Here is a 16271-nt window from a genome sequence, read left to right as displayed (position 1 = left end):
CTAACGCACGGCATGGTCTGCTGATGGCGGGGGGTTCATTTGTGTGTTTGTGTGCATGCACGGCTGCTCACAAAGAAAGTTGTGATAACGTTTTAGCCCCAGCCATGTGAGCAGACCGCTCTGAGCAGTGGATTGTGTCTTTATCCACCAGTGATGGCTCCCTCATAGAGTCGATGCTCCATACTTATGTGGGGCAGTGTGTTCCCATCCCTGGAAACAAACAAAACAACTTCACCTTTTGTTGCCGATGAGCATGATGACCATATTGGAGTTGGAATGTTGGCGAGCATCCTCTAACCAGGTTGTCAAGTGGTTGAAGGTGTCCCTTCTGAAACGATGAAAAAAAAAAAACACACACACAGATTTTTGGTTTCAGTCTGACTGCACCAGAAAAGTGAAACCATAACAGATAAAGCAACTGCTGTCACAAACCCCCACCCACAGACTAGTGCGAGAGGTTACAGATTCTACGTTTCCTTGAATACTGGTGTGTATGTGTGTTTGACTTCCTCTAGTAGTTCGCAACACGTACAGCAGAAAAAAATTACCTCAACTTCCTGTGTCGATATGAAGTGAAAACTTAAAAAAAAAAAGGTTTGCGAAGAGCTGCTGCCTTTTTTTGACAGTTTCAAATATATGAAATGTTCTGTTTTAGTGAGGCTTTGAATGTTTATTTGCTTTTTTTTTGGGGGGGGGGGTCTCAGAGACGTCATGACACGGGAGAAGAAAAGACAAGCATTGATTTGCAGCAAAGTGCACAAACTGCTTGCATAATAGGAAGTTGATCAAAATCGCAGGTTATGGTCGGGCTTTTAACCCGTCAGAGCTTGCTCTGAAACTTTCAAAGTAAGGCGAATATCATCTATGACATACGAAGAAGATATGAAAACATTTAGCCAAGAGTGGGAATTCAGAGGAAGGAATAAATAGGGTTAGCTTTGAAGGACAGGGCCGATTTGAGGGTGTCTCCAATAGTAAAAGCAAATGTTAAAACAATCATGTAATAAATACAATCTTACATTTTTCTTGGGAAAATATAATAAGAAAACAGTTTAATTTCCTTTGAAATGAGACTTTCTGGAGAAAATATTTCAATATATCTGCTCAAATTCTGCAGCTGGGTCACTTAATGTACATAAAAGTTCTGTAGTTCAACAGGAAATAGTTCATTCTCCATAATGTCAAATACTCAAAACCGATTTGAAATATCACTCGTGTAACCCTGAAACACGCTCAAAGCAAAGCTGTGGACTAGTGCCTCAGTAAAGCATATTTTCAAATGATGCTCATAGACCCAACATGAGCGAGATGAAGAGTAGGAGCAAGTTCAGGCATGATTATAATTACAGCAAAGCAGAGAGAAATGAACTGTAACACAACTGAAGCAACACATAGGCTTCATCTACCAGTTGATGTTCCTAATATAGGAAAATAGTGACAATAAAAGCTTTATTTTCAACATTGAACCACCTTTTTGTTTTATACCTAAAGAGTTTTAAGTGCTTCTATAACCTTATGCGATGATGTTAAAACACCGGACTGGGTTGAGAAACCTATTTATGCAAAACACTGTAAAAGCAGTTGCATAAGAAGAAGGGAGTGTTTCCAAACAGACAGGAGATAATCAAATGTTAAACAGAAGGAAACAGAGGAGAATAATGACAGACGGTTCGCCTAATGCTTACGGACACACCAGGTATGTGATGTGCGCCCAAGAAAGCGCTGAACGCGGGTTCTTGAACGTGCTTTTAGCATATGGTGTTCACAACTGGACTGGATTTTTCTGTCTACAGGTCTTAAGGTTTGTCGTTGATGCTTTTGTAAACATTTATTTAGCCAGACGATTACGATTAAAACTGAAGGAGGGGATAAGGTCTGAAGAAAACGTGGCTGTGTATTGTCACGTGTGCAGAAGCTGTAGTCAGAAAAAAACCGAGCTGGTCGTGCTTCTGCAGCGTTCCCAAACGCCTCAGCGTCTGACCGGCTTACCTTGTGATGTCATAGACTAGCAGGGCTCCTGCTGCTCCTCTGTAGTAAGACCGGGTGATGGAGCGGAACGATTCCTGGCCGGCCTGTGGAGACAGATCACTTCATTGATAAAACACAAATGTAAATCTGCAGATATGTGAAGAGAGGCGCAGATTCTCTGGTTTTGTAATCATCCAGAACGCACAGCTCTGTCTCAGCAAATCAAGTCCTTATCTATGATCTGCATCAGTCCTGATTCTCTACAGCAGTCCAGCTCCAAGTTTTCAGCCAGCTTGGTAGAGGACAGCACAGAGCAGAGCATGTAACCGGATACGATAGATTTTTCTCCTCCATTCTCTGTCTACCCATCAAATAAAAAAAAAAACCCTTTCTCCTTGTTTGCATGCATAACCTTCCAGTTTTTCTATTTACACTCAACAAAGAAGGTCACATTAGGTGTGGTGTTGCAGTATTGGAGTCAGACTTATATCACACTTCAATTCGGCTCATTCAGTCACCTTGTCCCTTCGCTCCCCTGCCATTATTTTCCTTCATTGTCTCGCCTTTACCGCGTCTTCCCTCCACCCCTCACCTATTTTTTCCTCCATGCATCCCTGGGCCTCCCTTCTTTCCATCACTTCTTTCACCATCTTGCATTCTTACCCCCCACCCCTCAAAGCAGTGTCTATTCATCCTCCATCTCCATCCAGTGTACATTAACAATGTTGCCTGTGTTCGTTGAGGCCAGAGCAGAAAACAAAACGCCACTTTATCCCGGCAGCTGCGAGCCCCGCGCTGCTCTGACCTCATCTGAAAAACCAGACAGTCGGACAGAAACTCAGCAAGTCAATGAATCATTCAGCAAGTCAGAGGGCCGGCCGTCCCGTTTGTCTAACCAGCAGCGCTCTAGTTAGCTACTGAGTCAGGGAACTAGTCTGCTGCAACCCCAGCGACACACGCGGGTCAGAGCCATCCGAACATTCAACCAGGAAAAACGAACGGCGAGCGAGCTGGTTACTGAACAGTCGGCAAATCACTCAGACAACCAGCCAGCAACGCTATTAATGAATAAATGATAAATAAGGGTGAAAGAGAGGGAACACTGCGTCTGTCTGCCATCTGGCCTGCAGGCCTGTGTGCACAAACACACAGTTATTCACAGGGCAGCGCAGACCAAACAATGATCAGAATGGCTTCTCTGTTGGTAGCAGTTTGGTGATTGTATGCGACTGTACAAACGCCTGAGTGAGACAAAAGCCACGGAGTGTGGCTGGCTTTCATTTTTGACAGTAATTACTCCGCACCTGGACGTGCAGGTGAACTCAATCAGCCGCACGAGGAAGCGAAACACCTGACGTTTGAAACCTGAGCACTGAGATGGTGCAGAACTTTTCTTCTCAGTGTTTCTCCCAAACTTTCAGAGATTAAACCTTAAAGAATCACTTATTTTTGGGTGAAAATGGTGAATCTTCTGCTTTTGGGTGCCATCAAGCTTCTTATCATTTGCCCAACAATCTAAATGTAATTCTTGCATTGTTCAAGCTTTAAGCTTAGAAAAAGAACACAATATATGCTTGTGGTATCAGCTTGCAGTGGGTTCACCATTTTCCGTAGAGCTTCAGCTCCATCTGGTGGACAGCTGTATTACTGCAGACAACTTGGGGTGTGGAAGCACTTCTCAAACACTTCTAGAGCAAAACGTTCCTGCTGAGCTCATGGAAACGTCAGGCAGTAGGCTTAAAAACCGAAAATCTCTCCATAAAGAAGGGAGAAATACCAAAGACAGAAGATTAAATTAATCTTTGACTTAAAAAGTGGGTTTGTTACAAACAATGGCATCTACTGACAAAAACTATCTTTATTGCTCAAGAGTCCATCCATCCATCCATCCATCCATCCATCCATCCATCTTCTGCTCATCCGGAACCGGGTTGCAGGGCAGCAGTTTAAGCAAAGCTGCCCAGACCTCCCTTTCCCCGGCCACTTCTTCCAGCTCTTCTTTGGGGACCCGAGGTGTTCCCAGGCCAGCTGGGAGACGCCGTCTCTCCAGCGTGTCCTGGGTCTTCCCTGTTCAAGTTCAAGATCCTCCTGTTAACCTATAAGGCCTTACATGAACTGCCCCCATCCTATATTAAGGACCTCATAGTCCCTTACCACCCAAACAGAACACTTCGCTCGCAAAATGCAGGACTGCTTGTGGTTCCTAGAATTAGTAAAAGTACAGTTGGAGGTAGAGCGTTTAGCCACCAAGCCCCTGTCTTATGGAATAAGCTCCCAGCTCATGTAAGAGAGGCCGACTCAGTTTCTACATTCAAAGTTAGACTGAAAACAGTCCTCTTTGGACAGGCTTATTGTCAGACTAGTTAGTATTCAGAGATTATTTAACTTAATGTTAATTTGTTTAAATTAAACTTAATAGTAACTATTTGTTTTAAAAGGCTGCTAGAAGTTGAAGCTGGGGTAACTATGGTGCTCCGGGGTTCTGTCCTCTTTTCTCTTCTAATTCTACCCTTCCTCTCTTCTCCATTCTTGATCATTATTCATCATTTAGTTCTCCATGCCTCTGTTTGGTGCAGTGCGATTCATGTATTGTCCCTCTTTTCCTCTCCCCTCCTGGGGAGTGGGAGTGCTTCCAGACTCCAGTTGGCTCATCCGTGCTCCTGTTCCTGACCGTTTACCTCGCCTTCGCTCCTGCTCCTACACCTGGTTGTGGATCCTGCCTCTGGCTCATCTCTGGCTCGTCTCTGCTCTGTACCTGACCGAGTACCTCGTCTCTGCTCCTACACATGGCTGTGGTTCCTGTCTCAGGCTCGACTTGCGCCCCTGACTGTCCCCCCAACCACGGCTGGATGAAGCTCGTCTGCTGGACTTTATATATGCAGTTGTAGATTTAGATAAGTTATTCTTCTCTTAAGAGTTCTGGTAAATCGCCTGTCCGTCCTGGGGGAGGATCCCTCCTTCATGTGGGCACCCCTGAGGTTTCTTCGTTTTTTCCGGAATCCGTTCTTTTTGGGAGTTTTTCCTTACCGCGAAGGGGGGTCTAAGGGCAGGGATGCCAGTATAGCTATAGTTAGTTCATTTTAGTATTTTTCTATTGAACTCTTTGTATTCGTGATCCTTTTGAGTTCATGTTTTACTTCGAAGCCCATCGAGACGACTGTTGTTGTGATTTTGGGCTATACAAATAAAATTGAATTAAATTGGGGTCTCCGCCCAGTAGGACATGCCCGGAACCCCTCCCCAGGGAGGTGTCCAGTGCTTAAGAGTCAGATTATATTATTTTGAATAAGAGCAGTCTCTTTAAAGTTCCACCTTATTACCAGGACTAAACATGTTCAGTTTGGTTGTTAGTTTTTTTTGGGTTCTTCAGTTACAAATTTTCCCAACTTTTATAGCCTTGTATGAAATGGGCTAAACTCGTTTTTCAGTGAAGTCCAGCGTCTGCCGTTCTTTTATTCCAGCATTTAAGGTTTATTTACCGTATCCCAGATCTGCAATTTGATCTGTTTGCCATCTATAGTGATCATCCTCGCTCCAAACTCCACACCTGGACAGAAACAATGAAAAAAAGACACATGATTCAAAGATTCATACTGATTTCAAGGGAAATTTGACATTTATTCTTTGGCTTTCCGTCACTGCAGCACACTGAATTAGCAAATTTTTGTCAGACGTTTCTCTCAAAAGTTGTAAAAACTCTTGGTCTCTCTGATGTATCCTAAACCATCTCAGCATGTTTTTATGTTTAAAAAGAACCAAAATCTAATTCTGATGATTTCAGAAGACCAGATTTTATAACAAAAGTCCTCAAAAATGAACATTATCTACTAAAATCAAGTTCATGTAGAACCCCAGATCAAAGTAACTGCACTGATAAAAAATCTTAGTTAAATCTAAGTGTGAAATGTTTCTCCGTGTTAGATTTGTACATGATTTCCAGAGTTTTCCTGTTTTTATGCGTATTTGATTTGAAGGAGGATAACTTTAAACCATGAAAGGAAAAATTACAATAGAGAAATGATGAATTGCAACTAGCTCTGCGTAAATGTTGATAGATTATGAGGTGTGAGATGTTATCTGTAAGGTCATCAGGACATCTCTGCTAATCTGAGATGGGATTTAGAGTCTTTTTTTGAATATATGCCTGACAGTTCCAGTCTTTTGGTTCCACCTGCATTAAAGACTCGTCATGAGAAAAATTGTGTTTTCAAACATGTTCATGTGTTTTTTTCTGATAGAGGATGCATAAATTAAAAAAAAGCTCAAAATTGCATTTCTGAGTTTATATATGAAATACGCTGGGCGTCACCAGCTCCCTGCTCCACTTAAACAGACAGCTCTCGGCAACAGGGAGGGGAAGGGGGGCGGGGTTGCTCTGCCCCAAGGTACTGCCTACAAAATAGAGGCTCTGCAGAAACTATGTCCTAGAAAATTCTTGTTTTGTGCAAAAAATGTCATAATAAAAAAACAAAAAACAAAAAAACCACTAAGAACACTTTTAAAATAAATCAAAATATGATGGGAGTGGGACTTTAAGATTTTGGGTGTTATTTTAACTCACTTTAATCCATTGAAAGGACAAAACTGTTGTTGTTGTAAAGGAGGTGGAGGATCTTACCGATGGTGAGGTCGTGAACCGGCTGAAATCTCTTGTCTGTGAACTGTAGTAATAGACACGACTTTCCAACACCTGAAAAAAACCAAACAACAAAAGCTGTTATAGAAAACTTTACAAACTGAAAGCAAACAAATAAATCCTGTAACAGGCTCAGGGACACACAACATACAGTTTAATATTAATCATGACAATTAGCGCGGGGAGTTCCATACAACAGGAATTATTGTCTCATGAATTCAGCCCATGCATATTTTATACAGGAACATGGGAGTCATCATCGAGTTCAAAGGAGCCCAGCAGGGAGCTCACACACACACTCCTCTTCCAGCTTCAGTTAACCCATTACAGTTGGTGTGTTTACTGACCATCTGGCTCCTTCATTATGTGTTAAAGTCCCTGTTGGGTTTTTTTCCCTGCAAAAAGGCCATTGTTGAATGTGCTCTTCTTCATCAACACTTCTTCATGCTTTATCTCTTACAGCTGGATTTTGGCAAACTCACAGGAACAAAAATAAACTCAAGCTGATCCTTTAATTGACAACTACAGGTGACAATGTGATCCTTTATTCCAGACAAGAAGCAAAAGCATCATATTAAGACAGATAATCGTGTGTTCTTTTTTCTTTTTTGTTACTACAAGAAGAAACTGTTGCAACCCAGACAGGTTGACACCCTGTACTGGTGCATGGGACTAAGGCAAAACTCATAAATTATCGTTAGCAAATGAAAGTTAGAAATATATTTTAAAAAAAAGGTGCATTTCAACATACTCATTCATTTAAATTAACAATAAAATCTCTCTGTGAAGTAGGATTTAAACCAATTAAAAGCTGTCCCCGTAATTCCGACCATGTCATGAAGTCTGTTTAACTCTTGTGCTATCCTAGGCACTTTAACATTGGGAGTTGGGTCATCTAGACCCACTAGACAGTGCGCTGAACCTTTTTCTTCAATGATTTGTGATCTTCACTGGTGTCCATGGATTACATGAAATCTTTCCACCTTTATCCACCTTTGTCATGGTAGGGAGAACACGTCAAAGTAAGGGTGGGGTCATCTAAGATAGCACAAGGGTTAAAAGGATCGAGTGGTCAACTGTGTCAAAGGCTGGACTCAGGTCCAGTAAGACTAAAAACAGATGCTTTCTTCATGTCAGCATTGGACCTGAGACCATTTAAGTATTATGCCATCTCTGTTAAATGGTGAGGTCTAAAACCAGACTGAAACTTTTCTAAAATCTTATTTTTATTAATAAAAATCACCCAGTTTAGGAAAAAAAAGCTTTTCTAAAATGTTTCTTAAAAAGGACAGGTTGGATTCCAGCCGGTATTTGTTTAGATTGGAGGGATCTAAACCACTCTTCTTCAGAATTGGTCTCACCATAGCAGTCTTTGAGGATGCAGAGAAGACTCCAGTCTGAAGAAAGCAATTTAGTAACTGTGAAAACTGACTTAAAAAAGGACGTAGGGATGGGATCAAGAGAACAAGTTTCGCTTTTCATTTGGGACATCACTTGTTGGAGCGCCGCAGCATCAATCAAGACAAAACTATATAGCGTTCTCTTACTGATAGGACGTGCAGTGGAAAGATCAATGGCGGGGCGTTGATCCCTCCCCTTAAAGATAGATGATCTAATGTCATCTATCTTTGCAAACTCCTCACAGGTTTTAGTGCTAAAGGTGGAGGGTGGGCCAAAGATTGAATTGATTATTTTGTCTAATGTGGCAAAGAGGATGTTTTGGCCTTGACTGATTCTCTGCTATGAATTTGGAGAAATACTCCTGCCTTGCTTTTTTAATGGAGTTATTGTAGAGTACTGACGTGTTTCTAAAAATCTGGTGATGTATTGTTTTGCGCCAATGTCGTTCGGCCCCCCTTGTCATTCTTTTAAGGTTCTTAATGTCTTCAGTTCTCCAAGGAAGTGGAGTTTTCTCTTTAACAATTTGCTTTGTAATAGGGGAACTTTGTCCAAAACTGCAGTAAGTTTATTATTGAAATGCTAAATCCATACATCCACTGATGGATATGAAAGAGTTGGTTGCTGGACTTCCAAATGTGAAAGGTCGTGGACACAGGTGAGGATAGCATACACACAGAAAGGAAAATTAGGAGCCTCTCTCTGCCATCTTCACCACAACAGCCAGCCACAAAATCTGCACTGCCTCACATGATTTCATTGATTATTTCTACCACTTAACTTAACCTTAACTCCCCCACTTGGAGCAGTGACTACCTTTCTAACCTGGACAGAGCCCTCAACCTGTTCCCAGATGAGAATTATGGCAAAATCTAATCCCAGCTGCTTCACACAGGGACACAAACCGAGGTCATGGCTCCAGGCAGAACCACGACATCCACAAAAAGGAGAAATTGCAAGTTTAGCGGGGGGAAATAAACACCAGCAGAGGTTTTTTCAGCCTGGCCTCTCTTGCTTGAATAATCATACTTTATGTATGCATTTCCTCCATTCAAGACAACATAGTAAAGCAAAAAAGAGAAAAGATTTCTATCATCATCACTTTGACACATATGCATTAGAATATCATATGTTTTTTATTGACTTAAAAAGGATCCAAAATAAGAACTTAAGCTTTGAAATGAAATGATAATCATTTAGCAAATGTTTGTTTGATCCATAAAGAAAACAGCAGAAGAGACTGATGCAGAGAAACACAGAGAGACGTCCCGTTCCTCCTTCGTGGTTTCCATGGATCACTGCTGTCAGGCAGTGATGTTGTTAAGGAGGAACTCTCTGATGATCATGAGAACTGACAGAAGGATATAGAGGAGGGTGGATGTGGAAAGGTGGAGCCATTGTCATTTATCAGATCCAATAAAACTAGGTCCAGCCCTGAATACAAAAACCCATTTCTGCCTCCATTACTGGCTAAATAATGTTAAACGACATATTTTCCTTGCCATGTGCTATATATATATAAATATATATATATATATATGTAACAGTTTAAAACGTATGTGCTGAATATAAGCGGGGAATGCCAAAGGTCAAGATGGAAAAAACTTCTAAAGGTAGTTGAGAAAGATCAAGATAAGATACTGGGGAAGTTCCAAATACAGACCAGACACAGTAGTGATGGACAAGAAGAAGAAAGTCAAGGTATAATAGATGATGAAGACCTCGTCAGAAAGATGGAACATGAGTATAACAGGAAATACCAAGCGTTAACGGAGAGGAGGAAAAAAGTACAAGGTGACGGCAACAGGAGGTCTTGTGGTAACTGGAAGATTTGGGGATGTGACCCCCAAACCGGGATAATAACTCCAGCAGAGGAGCATCTGAGATTTTTGTCCAGCAGCGTGAATCCTAGAAAACACGATTCTATAAAGGACCCTCAAGTTCCCAGGTTTCTGTTAGTAGAGAAGAATTTGAAAGGAATCAGAGCTCTCACAAAGATAGGCAATATTTAATTTTAAATGTACACCTTTACACAAAATTGAAAGAGTGAAGTCCAAAAGGAAGTTCTTTTTCTCAAATATAGGTTCTTGACAGTCACACTTCTCATGCTGCTTCTACATGAAGGCACGTTCCGCCTGGTACATTTCTCAGATATTTTGGCAAATTTGAGCGCTCACTTGAACTTCGGCAGAACCAAACTGAGAACCCGAGTTCACTTGTCAATGAAAACCTTACTTTAACATTGAAATTTTTTAATCAAACTGCATCAAATTTGACAGAATAGCTTTGTTTAAAATGATATCCTCTTGGAATATTGACACAATGTGAAACCTCTGGCTTCTCATTGAATGAAAGCAGATATGTAGTCTACTAACTGTGTGCAGAGAACTGCTGTATAATCAAAGCTAGCTGTGCTTTGAAATGGTGAAAGTGGCTCCAATGGTAACAATAATGAGTGGAGAGCTGGGTAATATTTCTCTGAAAGCTCTTTCCATCAGCTTCTGGCTGAGGTAATAACACATCATCATGCCTCATCATGCAGCGGAAATTCGGATGTTGACAGTCCTGCTGGGCTTTTTGCAAAGCCAAAGAAGGGGACGGCTGAATCGCCAGTGGAATAACTAAATTGCTCTCAGTAAACAGTCAGACTCAGTAATTGTGTAAATCACTGGTAAGTCATTTTGCACCCTTTAGTCCCTCCAATCTAAGTGGAGAGTCTCCCTACATGATAAAGGTTAAGCAAATGTTGCAAATTAGGATTTTGTTATAAGAGTATGGAGAACCACAATGTGACAAAAATATTAAGAGACAGTGCACCTGGGAGAGTGACACATCATCTAGTTAATGTCATTCTACAGTTTTTAAAAGCTGCATTTAGCTGTTGACATGTAAACAAGAACTTGATTAAGATAATGAAGGGAAGGACAGCCCTCTTACCCATGTGGTTTTTGGGCTTTAGCAGTAGTTTAAGAAACAAAACAACAATTTCTTGTAAAGACAAAATCTGCATAGAGAAAAAAATGCCATCATTTAAGGAGAGATAAAGATATTTTGTCATAAAACTAGTTGTGTAGTAAAACAAAGAAATGTTAACATTTTATATTTTCATAAAGTAGCCCCTACTCAGATAAATCTCTTGATCTATTTTGACAACATTCCCAGTGGTCTTTTTTAATATGATGATGCTATTTTTCACCCAAATAAAAAAAAAAACGATTGTTTTCTAGGACAAAGTTTCTGCAGCGCGGCAGTAATTAAAAACACCCTCAACACCGCATCCCCCATCTGTTTACACTCTCTACCGCTAGCTTACATCCCCTCACAACCCCAAACTAATATTAACAGTGCAAGAAAATATGGGGAGTGATTTTGGAGCTATCCAGCCGTCCGGTTTTGAGCCGAATGCCAGCTCATGGCAGCGTACATGGATGTAGTCGTCGGATGTATACGAATGGAGCGGATCAGGGATCTTATACGCCCGGCGTATTTTCTACACAACAAGACATATTTAATCGGGGTGGGTCTTTAAATTAACTCAAAACAAAGTGGATTTGAAAAGTGAGCAAGGTTAATATATTCTCAAAATCCATCTTTGGGACTAAGGAATAATTGACTTTAAAGTTAAATCATACATATTTATCAATAGCAGGTGAGGTTTCCCACATGTGTCGTACTACAGCCTAAACCTGATGTTGCACTGCTCATGACTGGTTTGCAGAAATTTTGCAAGGTCAAATGATTGCACCACGTTCTTTGCAGAGGATTGAACATGAAAGCAGGCTGCACGGGTGTCCTCGCACATCCCATCACACCAAAGAGCTGTGAAACCTGACAAAGCACAAACACATCACTGTAAGTCTGTTTAAAACTGCCCTCAAAGCCTTAAAAGGTCATTAATGCAACCAAAAAAGGGACAAGATCAAGTGGATTTACAGGCGCTGGTCAGAGCTCTGAGCAAATGCAGAAGGTTTTTGCCAGGAAGAACAAAAGTGAAGCCATAGTTGCTGTGGCGAGCCCTGAGGAGAGCAGCCAAGCTAAAGAAGAAAACACGTTCAGATTCTTTCAGAAGAAATGTTGAGAATCTTTTCCAGAAATCAAAGTAAATCACAGGAATGTGGGAGACACACGGTTGTTGGTTAACATTCCTAAAAACCATCATCAGGGCCATTCTTTCCTTCATTAGCTGGAGAACATTTCTTTTAAAATAAACATTGTCAAAGACAACTATGGAACCACACAGAAAACGTGAAGCTTTTTCCCCCTCAAACCTAATCCAAACTCTGAATATTGTAACTTGTTAAATAAATGGGTTGCTTTAAACACGACGCTCCAAGTGAACTCCAGCTGAGCATTAGAACAAATGCCTCCATTTCTCAGTGCCCATTAAAAAGTGGGGTCAAAACTTGGAGGTTTAGAGTTCTGCAGGCAGTGTTCAATAGAACAAAGCCTACTTTATTGTTTAGGGCTTTGAAGAAGAGCAGAAACTTTCCATTTCAACTCATATTCAGTTTTGTCAATCAAATCAGTCTGTAGGCTAAACCTCAGGCCAAAAAGCCAACAGAACTTAATCAATAGCTCCATGTAATATTATGCTTTTCCATGTCCAGCTGCTGTCTTATATAAGGGGGCAATGTCTCCCCTCCATGTTGGATGGAGGCTGCTTTTATCTATTCTCTTTCAGGCATCATTCATTTGAATCTGGAGAGCGAGGGAAAAAAATAGTAAAAAAAGAGGGTGTGATCTTAGAAACTGTTAGTCATCCTTTAAAAGCTCATTTCACTAAAGCCAGCTGCATGCCAACAGCTATTTCTCTAAACTGAGTAACAGGTTAAGGCCAGGGTTGAGCTTTGAGCAAGTATTGAATATAAACTAACAGACATTATTGAAGAAAACCACAACCGACTCATGAACCTTTAGTCATTTATTTATTTTTCTTTGACATGAATGAATCATGTTATTAATAAGGGTTGGGTAAAAAAGAAAAAGACAACTTGTAAAACGTATTCATTTTGATATTTCTTTAAGAAATTTGCTATGAATAATTAGAATCCACTCATCAATTTCCTAAAATGCCACCTTTGCATCTTTGAAAAAAGAAAACATTTTGCAATCTAAAAATGGTTTTGAAATAATAAATGAATCAAATCTAGATCAAGTGATTTAATAATGTAGTTTCCAATATGAACAAATTTAAATTAAACTATTCTGAATGGTTGACTAAACAAAATTGTAATTATATAATATACATACATTTAAAAATAAAAATGATATCAAAATGAAAAAGGGAAAAAAGCAAAGCAGTCCTGTTTATATCCGGACTATAGCTATGATATAAGCTAAAATATACACCCATTTCATAAACATATCTATCCAGAATTATAGTTTTCTTATGAAAGATGAGGTTAATTCTGTTCTTAAGGAATTAAATGAAAACGGACTCAGTGGGGATAAAAATGAAATACAATTTTTATCAAACTTCTGATATGAAAAATTAACAAGAGCCTAAACACTATCCCTTGATATTTACCTGTAACACCAATGATTTAAAGTTCATTTATGATGTCAAAAATGAACATAAAACAGATAAATTTCCATAAGATATGCTTCAGTGTGTAGTTTATACAGCCGAGGAGTACAAAGAAAACGATTTCTTTCTCAGGATGTCTGCATGCAGGACAGCACATTACATATAACCAAATTAGCATCCGCACAGAGAAATTAGTTTGTGATTTACAAGATACATTAAAGGTGATTACAAGTGGCCCAGTGAAAAGCATGGCTTTAATATTTATGTCAAAAATAGTCTCTTTACCTGTCAGCACAGAAAGAAGTGATACCAATAACAATTTATAATTATCATTAAAAAAGGAATGTGTAAAATCAAAATACTTTACCCCAAACTACCAAGACGATGTTCCTTCTGTCAATGCTGATACATTTCAAATTTTCAATTGTGATGATTTTTTTTCACTGTATATTAACGTCAATATTTTCGTCACTTTACCATCTATAATAAAGTAAAAAGTGTCAGAATTCACACACTACTCACTATGAATCTATGATTCCAAAATCCAGTGGCTTGGAAATTTCCAAGAAACCTCTGCAAAAAAACTAGTGTGCATGATGGTCACTGGATAGGCGAAAACAGGTAACAATACATTGCATTTGAACAATTTGTCATTTGAATGAATGCATTGTTTTTAAATAAATCATTAAGTTTTTATGATCAGAACACAATAGATTCATAAATAGTCTTTGTAGAATGTACATTTTTTAAGGTTTTTACTTTGACAAACGGGTGAGATCATATTTTAAGTTAAAAAAACAACAAAAAAACTACAAAAAGTAGTGATCATGGGTCCAAACTGAAGTGAAAAGTGAAATCAATGACACTGGATAGTCTTTTAAGAGGGAGAAGTGAGTGAATTCAGACAGAGAATGTTTTACCCAATTACTGCTGATGACCTGAGCAAAAGGAATTTTTTTCAAGCTAGTAACCCCTTTGTTGATGACGCAATTACTGTTATTTTTATTAAAACCACATGATTTGATTCATTATTACAATCTGCAGTTGGAACTGCAGTTTTATGTTCCTCCAAGCAATAATTATACAATTTTAAAGACCCAGTAAAGTAAAAATCCTTCACCAGAAGGTAACCATTAACCTTAAATTACCTGTTTAAACCAAAATGGATATACAAAGTTGCAGTTCAAGTTTTCTACGCTGGATCTTCATTATGAAATCTAGAACTGAGAGTTCTGGAGAATTTACACTCACATATTGTGGTTATCATTTCAAGATTTTGATGACTCTTAGCCCCGCTGATGTGAGCTGTGTGGTCTGTTTTTCTGAAAATACCCTCCGAATTGAGCTGGTATATTAGCCAGAGCTGTAAACAGCTTTGATAACTAGGAATAAATGATAACGAGCTAAACATGAACCTCTTAAATTAACAAATAAAAACATGAACCTCTTCTGCAAGAACCATGTAGTCCAGAAGAGAGAAGAAAGGATCTTTTCTACAATGTTTGGAGCTAGTTTATGATTTTAAAGTTTTATTTTTCGGTGTGTTTACCTTCAATTGCTGTCTAATTTTCATTCAGCCAACGTGGTATTTCTATCCGATTGAGCCATTAAAGATCAGACGTCCCCATCACATTCCTGAGAATCTGCTTATGTCAAACTAAAGATTCTAGATTTTCTTGTCACAGCAGTTCTTCTTCATATGCACCTGCTGCTCGTGTATTTGAACAGGCCCATCATCATCAATACAATCTGTCAAAAAAATAAGCGGATAACACTCGAAGACATTTGTGTAACCAAACCATAAATACGTTTACCAATAGAAAGCAGAAATCGAGTATAGTGGGGACATGTGAACCGCGAAAATAGATGTGGTCAAACTAAGAGTCAACAAGCTCTGTCTACGCCATTTGAAAAATTATTACGAGCTTTAGCTTCACGCTATCATGGCCCTGTCTAATATTAAGTTTAAATTATTCCAAAACTAGTAAAGATAATGTTTCAGAAACAAAAATAATTGAATGCTACGACTTATTTTTATGTATACTGACACGAAAAAACAGGCTAACTTGCTGTCGTGACAGCTGTTTGTAATCTTTTCTAGAGGTGTAGCCAGTTAGCATGCTAGTTAGCGGCTAACACCCCCACCCTCGACGCAAGCAGACAAAAGGCCCAACGTCTGCCGGTGTCAACAGCTACTACGGCACCGGGGTGAGGGGGGGAGCTAGTTACGGAACGACCGTTTTTATTTTTCTTATTTCTCTTTTTGGTTTTGGTTCGGATGTATTAAACGGGGGAGAAAATCGGAGCTGTCATCCCACCCCTTGCGTCTCTGCTTTTACCACGTCATTGGACTATCCAACACTGCGGAAATAGCCGCTAACTGAAAGATAGCCTACCGCTGAGTCTAGCTGGCACTTGATGCTACTTACCTGTGTCTCCGATGATGATGTATTTGAAGAGGTACGCGTACGCCATAGCACCTGCTTTGTACAGTCAGCTTTCTTAACCGTTACACCTTAGTAAAACGGGCCGTGAACCGTATCAAATGAGTAGCTGACAGCTTGTTTTTCTCTGTCGGTGCTCAGGAAGGAACAATAAACAGCTCGAGCTTCAGCTCGACGTCATACGCTCCGCCCTCGCCACGCTACACAATGATGCGTTCAAGGCATGCTCAGGAGTTTTGTCGTGTGTGTTCGTGTTTGTGATTTTTTTATATCTCGTTTTGTTAATATATTATTAAAA

The 16271-nt window shown here is 39.7% G+C and overlaps 1 protein-coding gene across 1 annotated transcript in view; it reads right to left on the bottom strand.

Moving 5' to 3' along the window:
* The window catches only part of rab2a (RAB2A, member RAS oncogene family), a 31326-nt gene extending 15137 nt beyond the window's left edge, over nucleotides 1–16189 (bottom strand). Inside the window, exons 1-5 of the mRNA XM_004079148.5 lie at nucleotides 15959–16189; nucleotides 6587–6658; nucleotides 5448–5515; nucleotides 1990–2072; nucleotides 236–328 (exon numbers count right to left, since the gene is read on the bottom strand). Of these exons, the coding sequence (XP_004079196.1) occupies nucleotides 236–328; nucleotides 1990–2072; nucleotides 5448–5515; nucleotides 6587–6658; nucleotides 15959–16004 (362 nt within the window). The 5' untranslated portion in view covers nucleotides 16005–16189. The remainder of the gene's footprint in view (nucleotides 1–235; nucleotides 329–1989; nucleotides 2073–5447; nucleotides 5516–6586; nucleotides 6659–15958) is intronic.
* Between the last annotated feature and the right edge of the window lie 82 nt (nucleotides 16190–16271).

This window comes from Oryzias latipes, chromosome 17 (genome assembly GCF_053564925.1).
Source record: "Oryzias latipes strain Hd-rR chromosome 17, Olatipes_Hd-rR_3.1".
Taxonomy (NCBI): domain Eukaryota; kingdom Metazoa; phylum Chordata; class Actinopteri; order Beloniformes; family Adrianichthyidae; genus Oryzias; species Oryzias latipes.
This window is presented reverse-complemented; position numbering and strand designations above follow the sequence as displayed.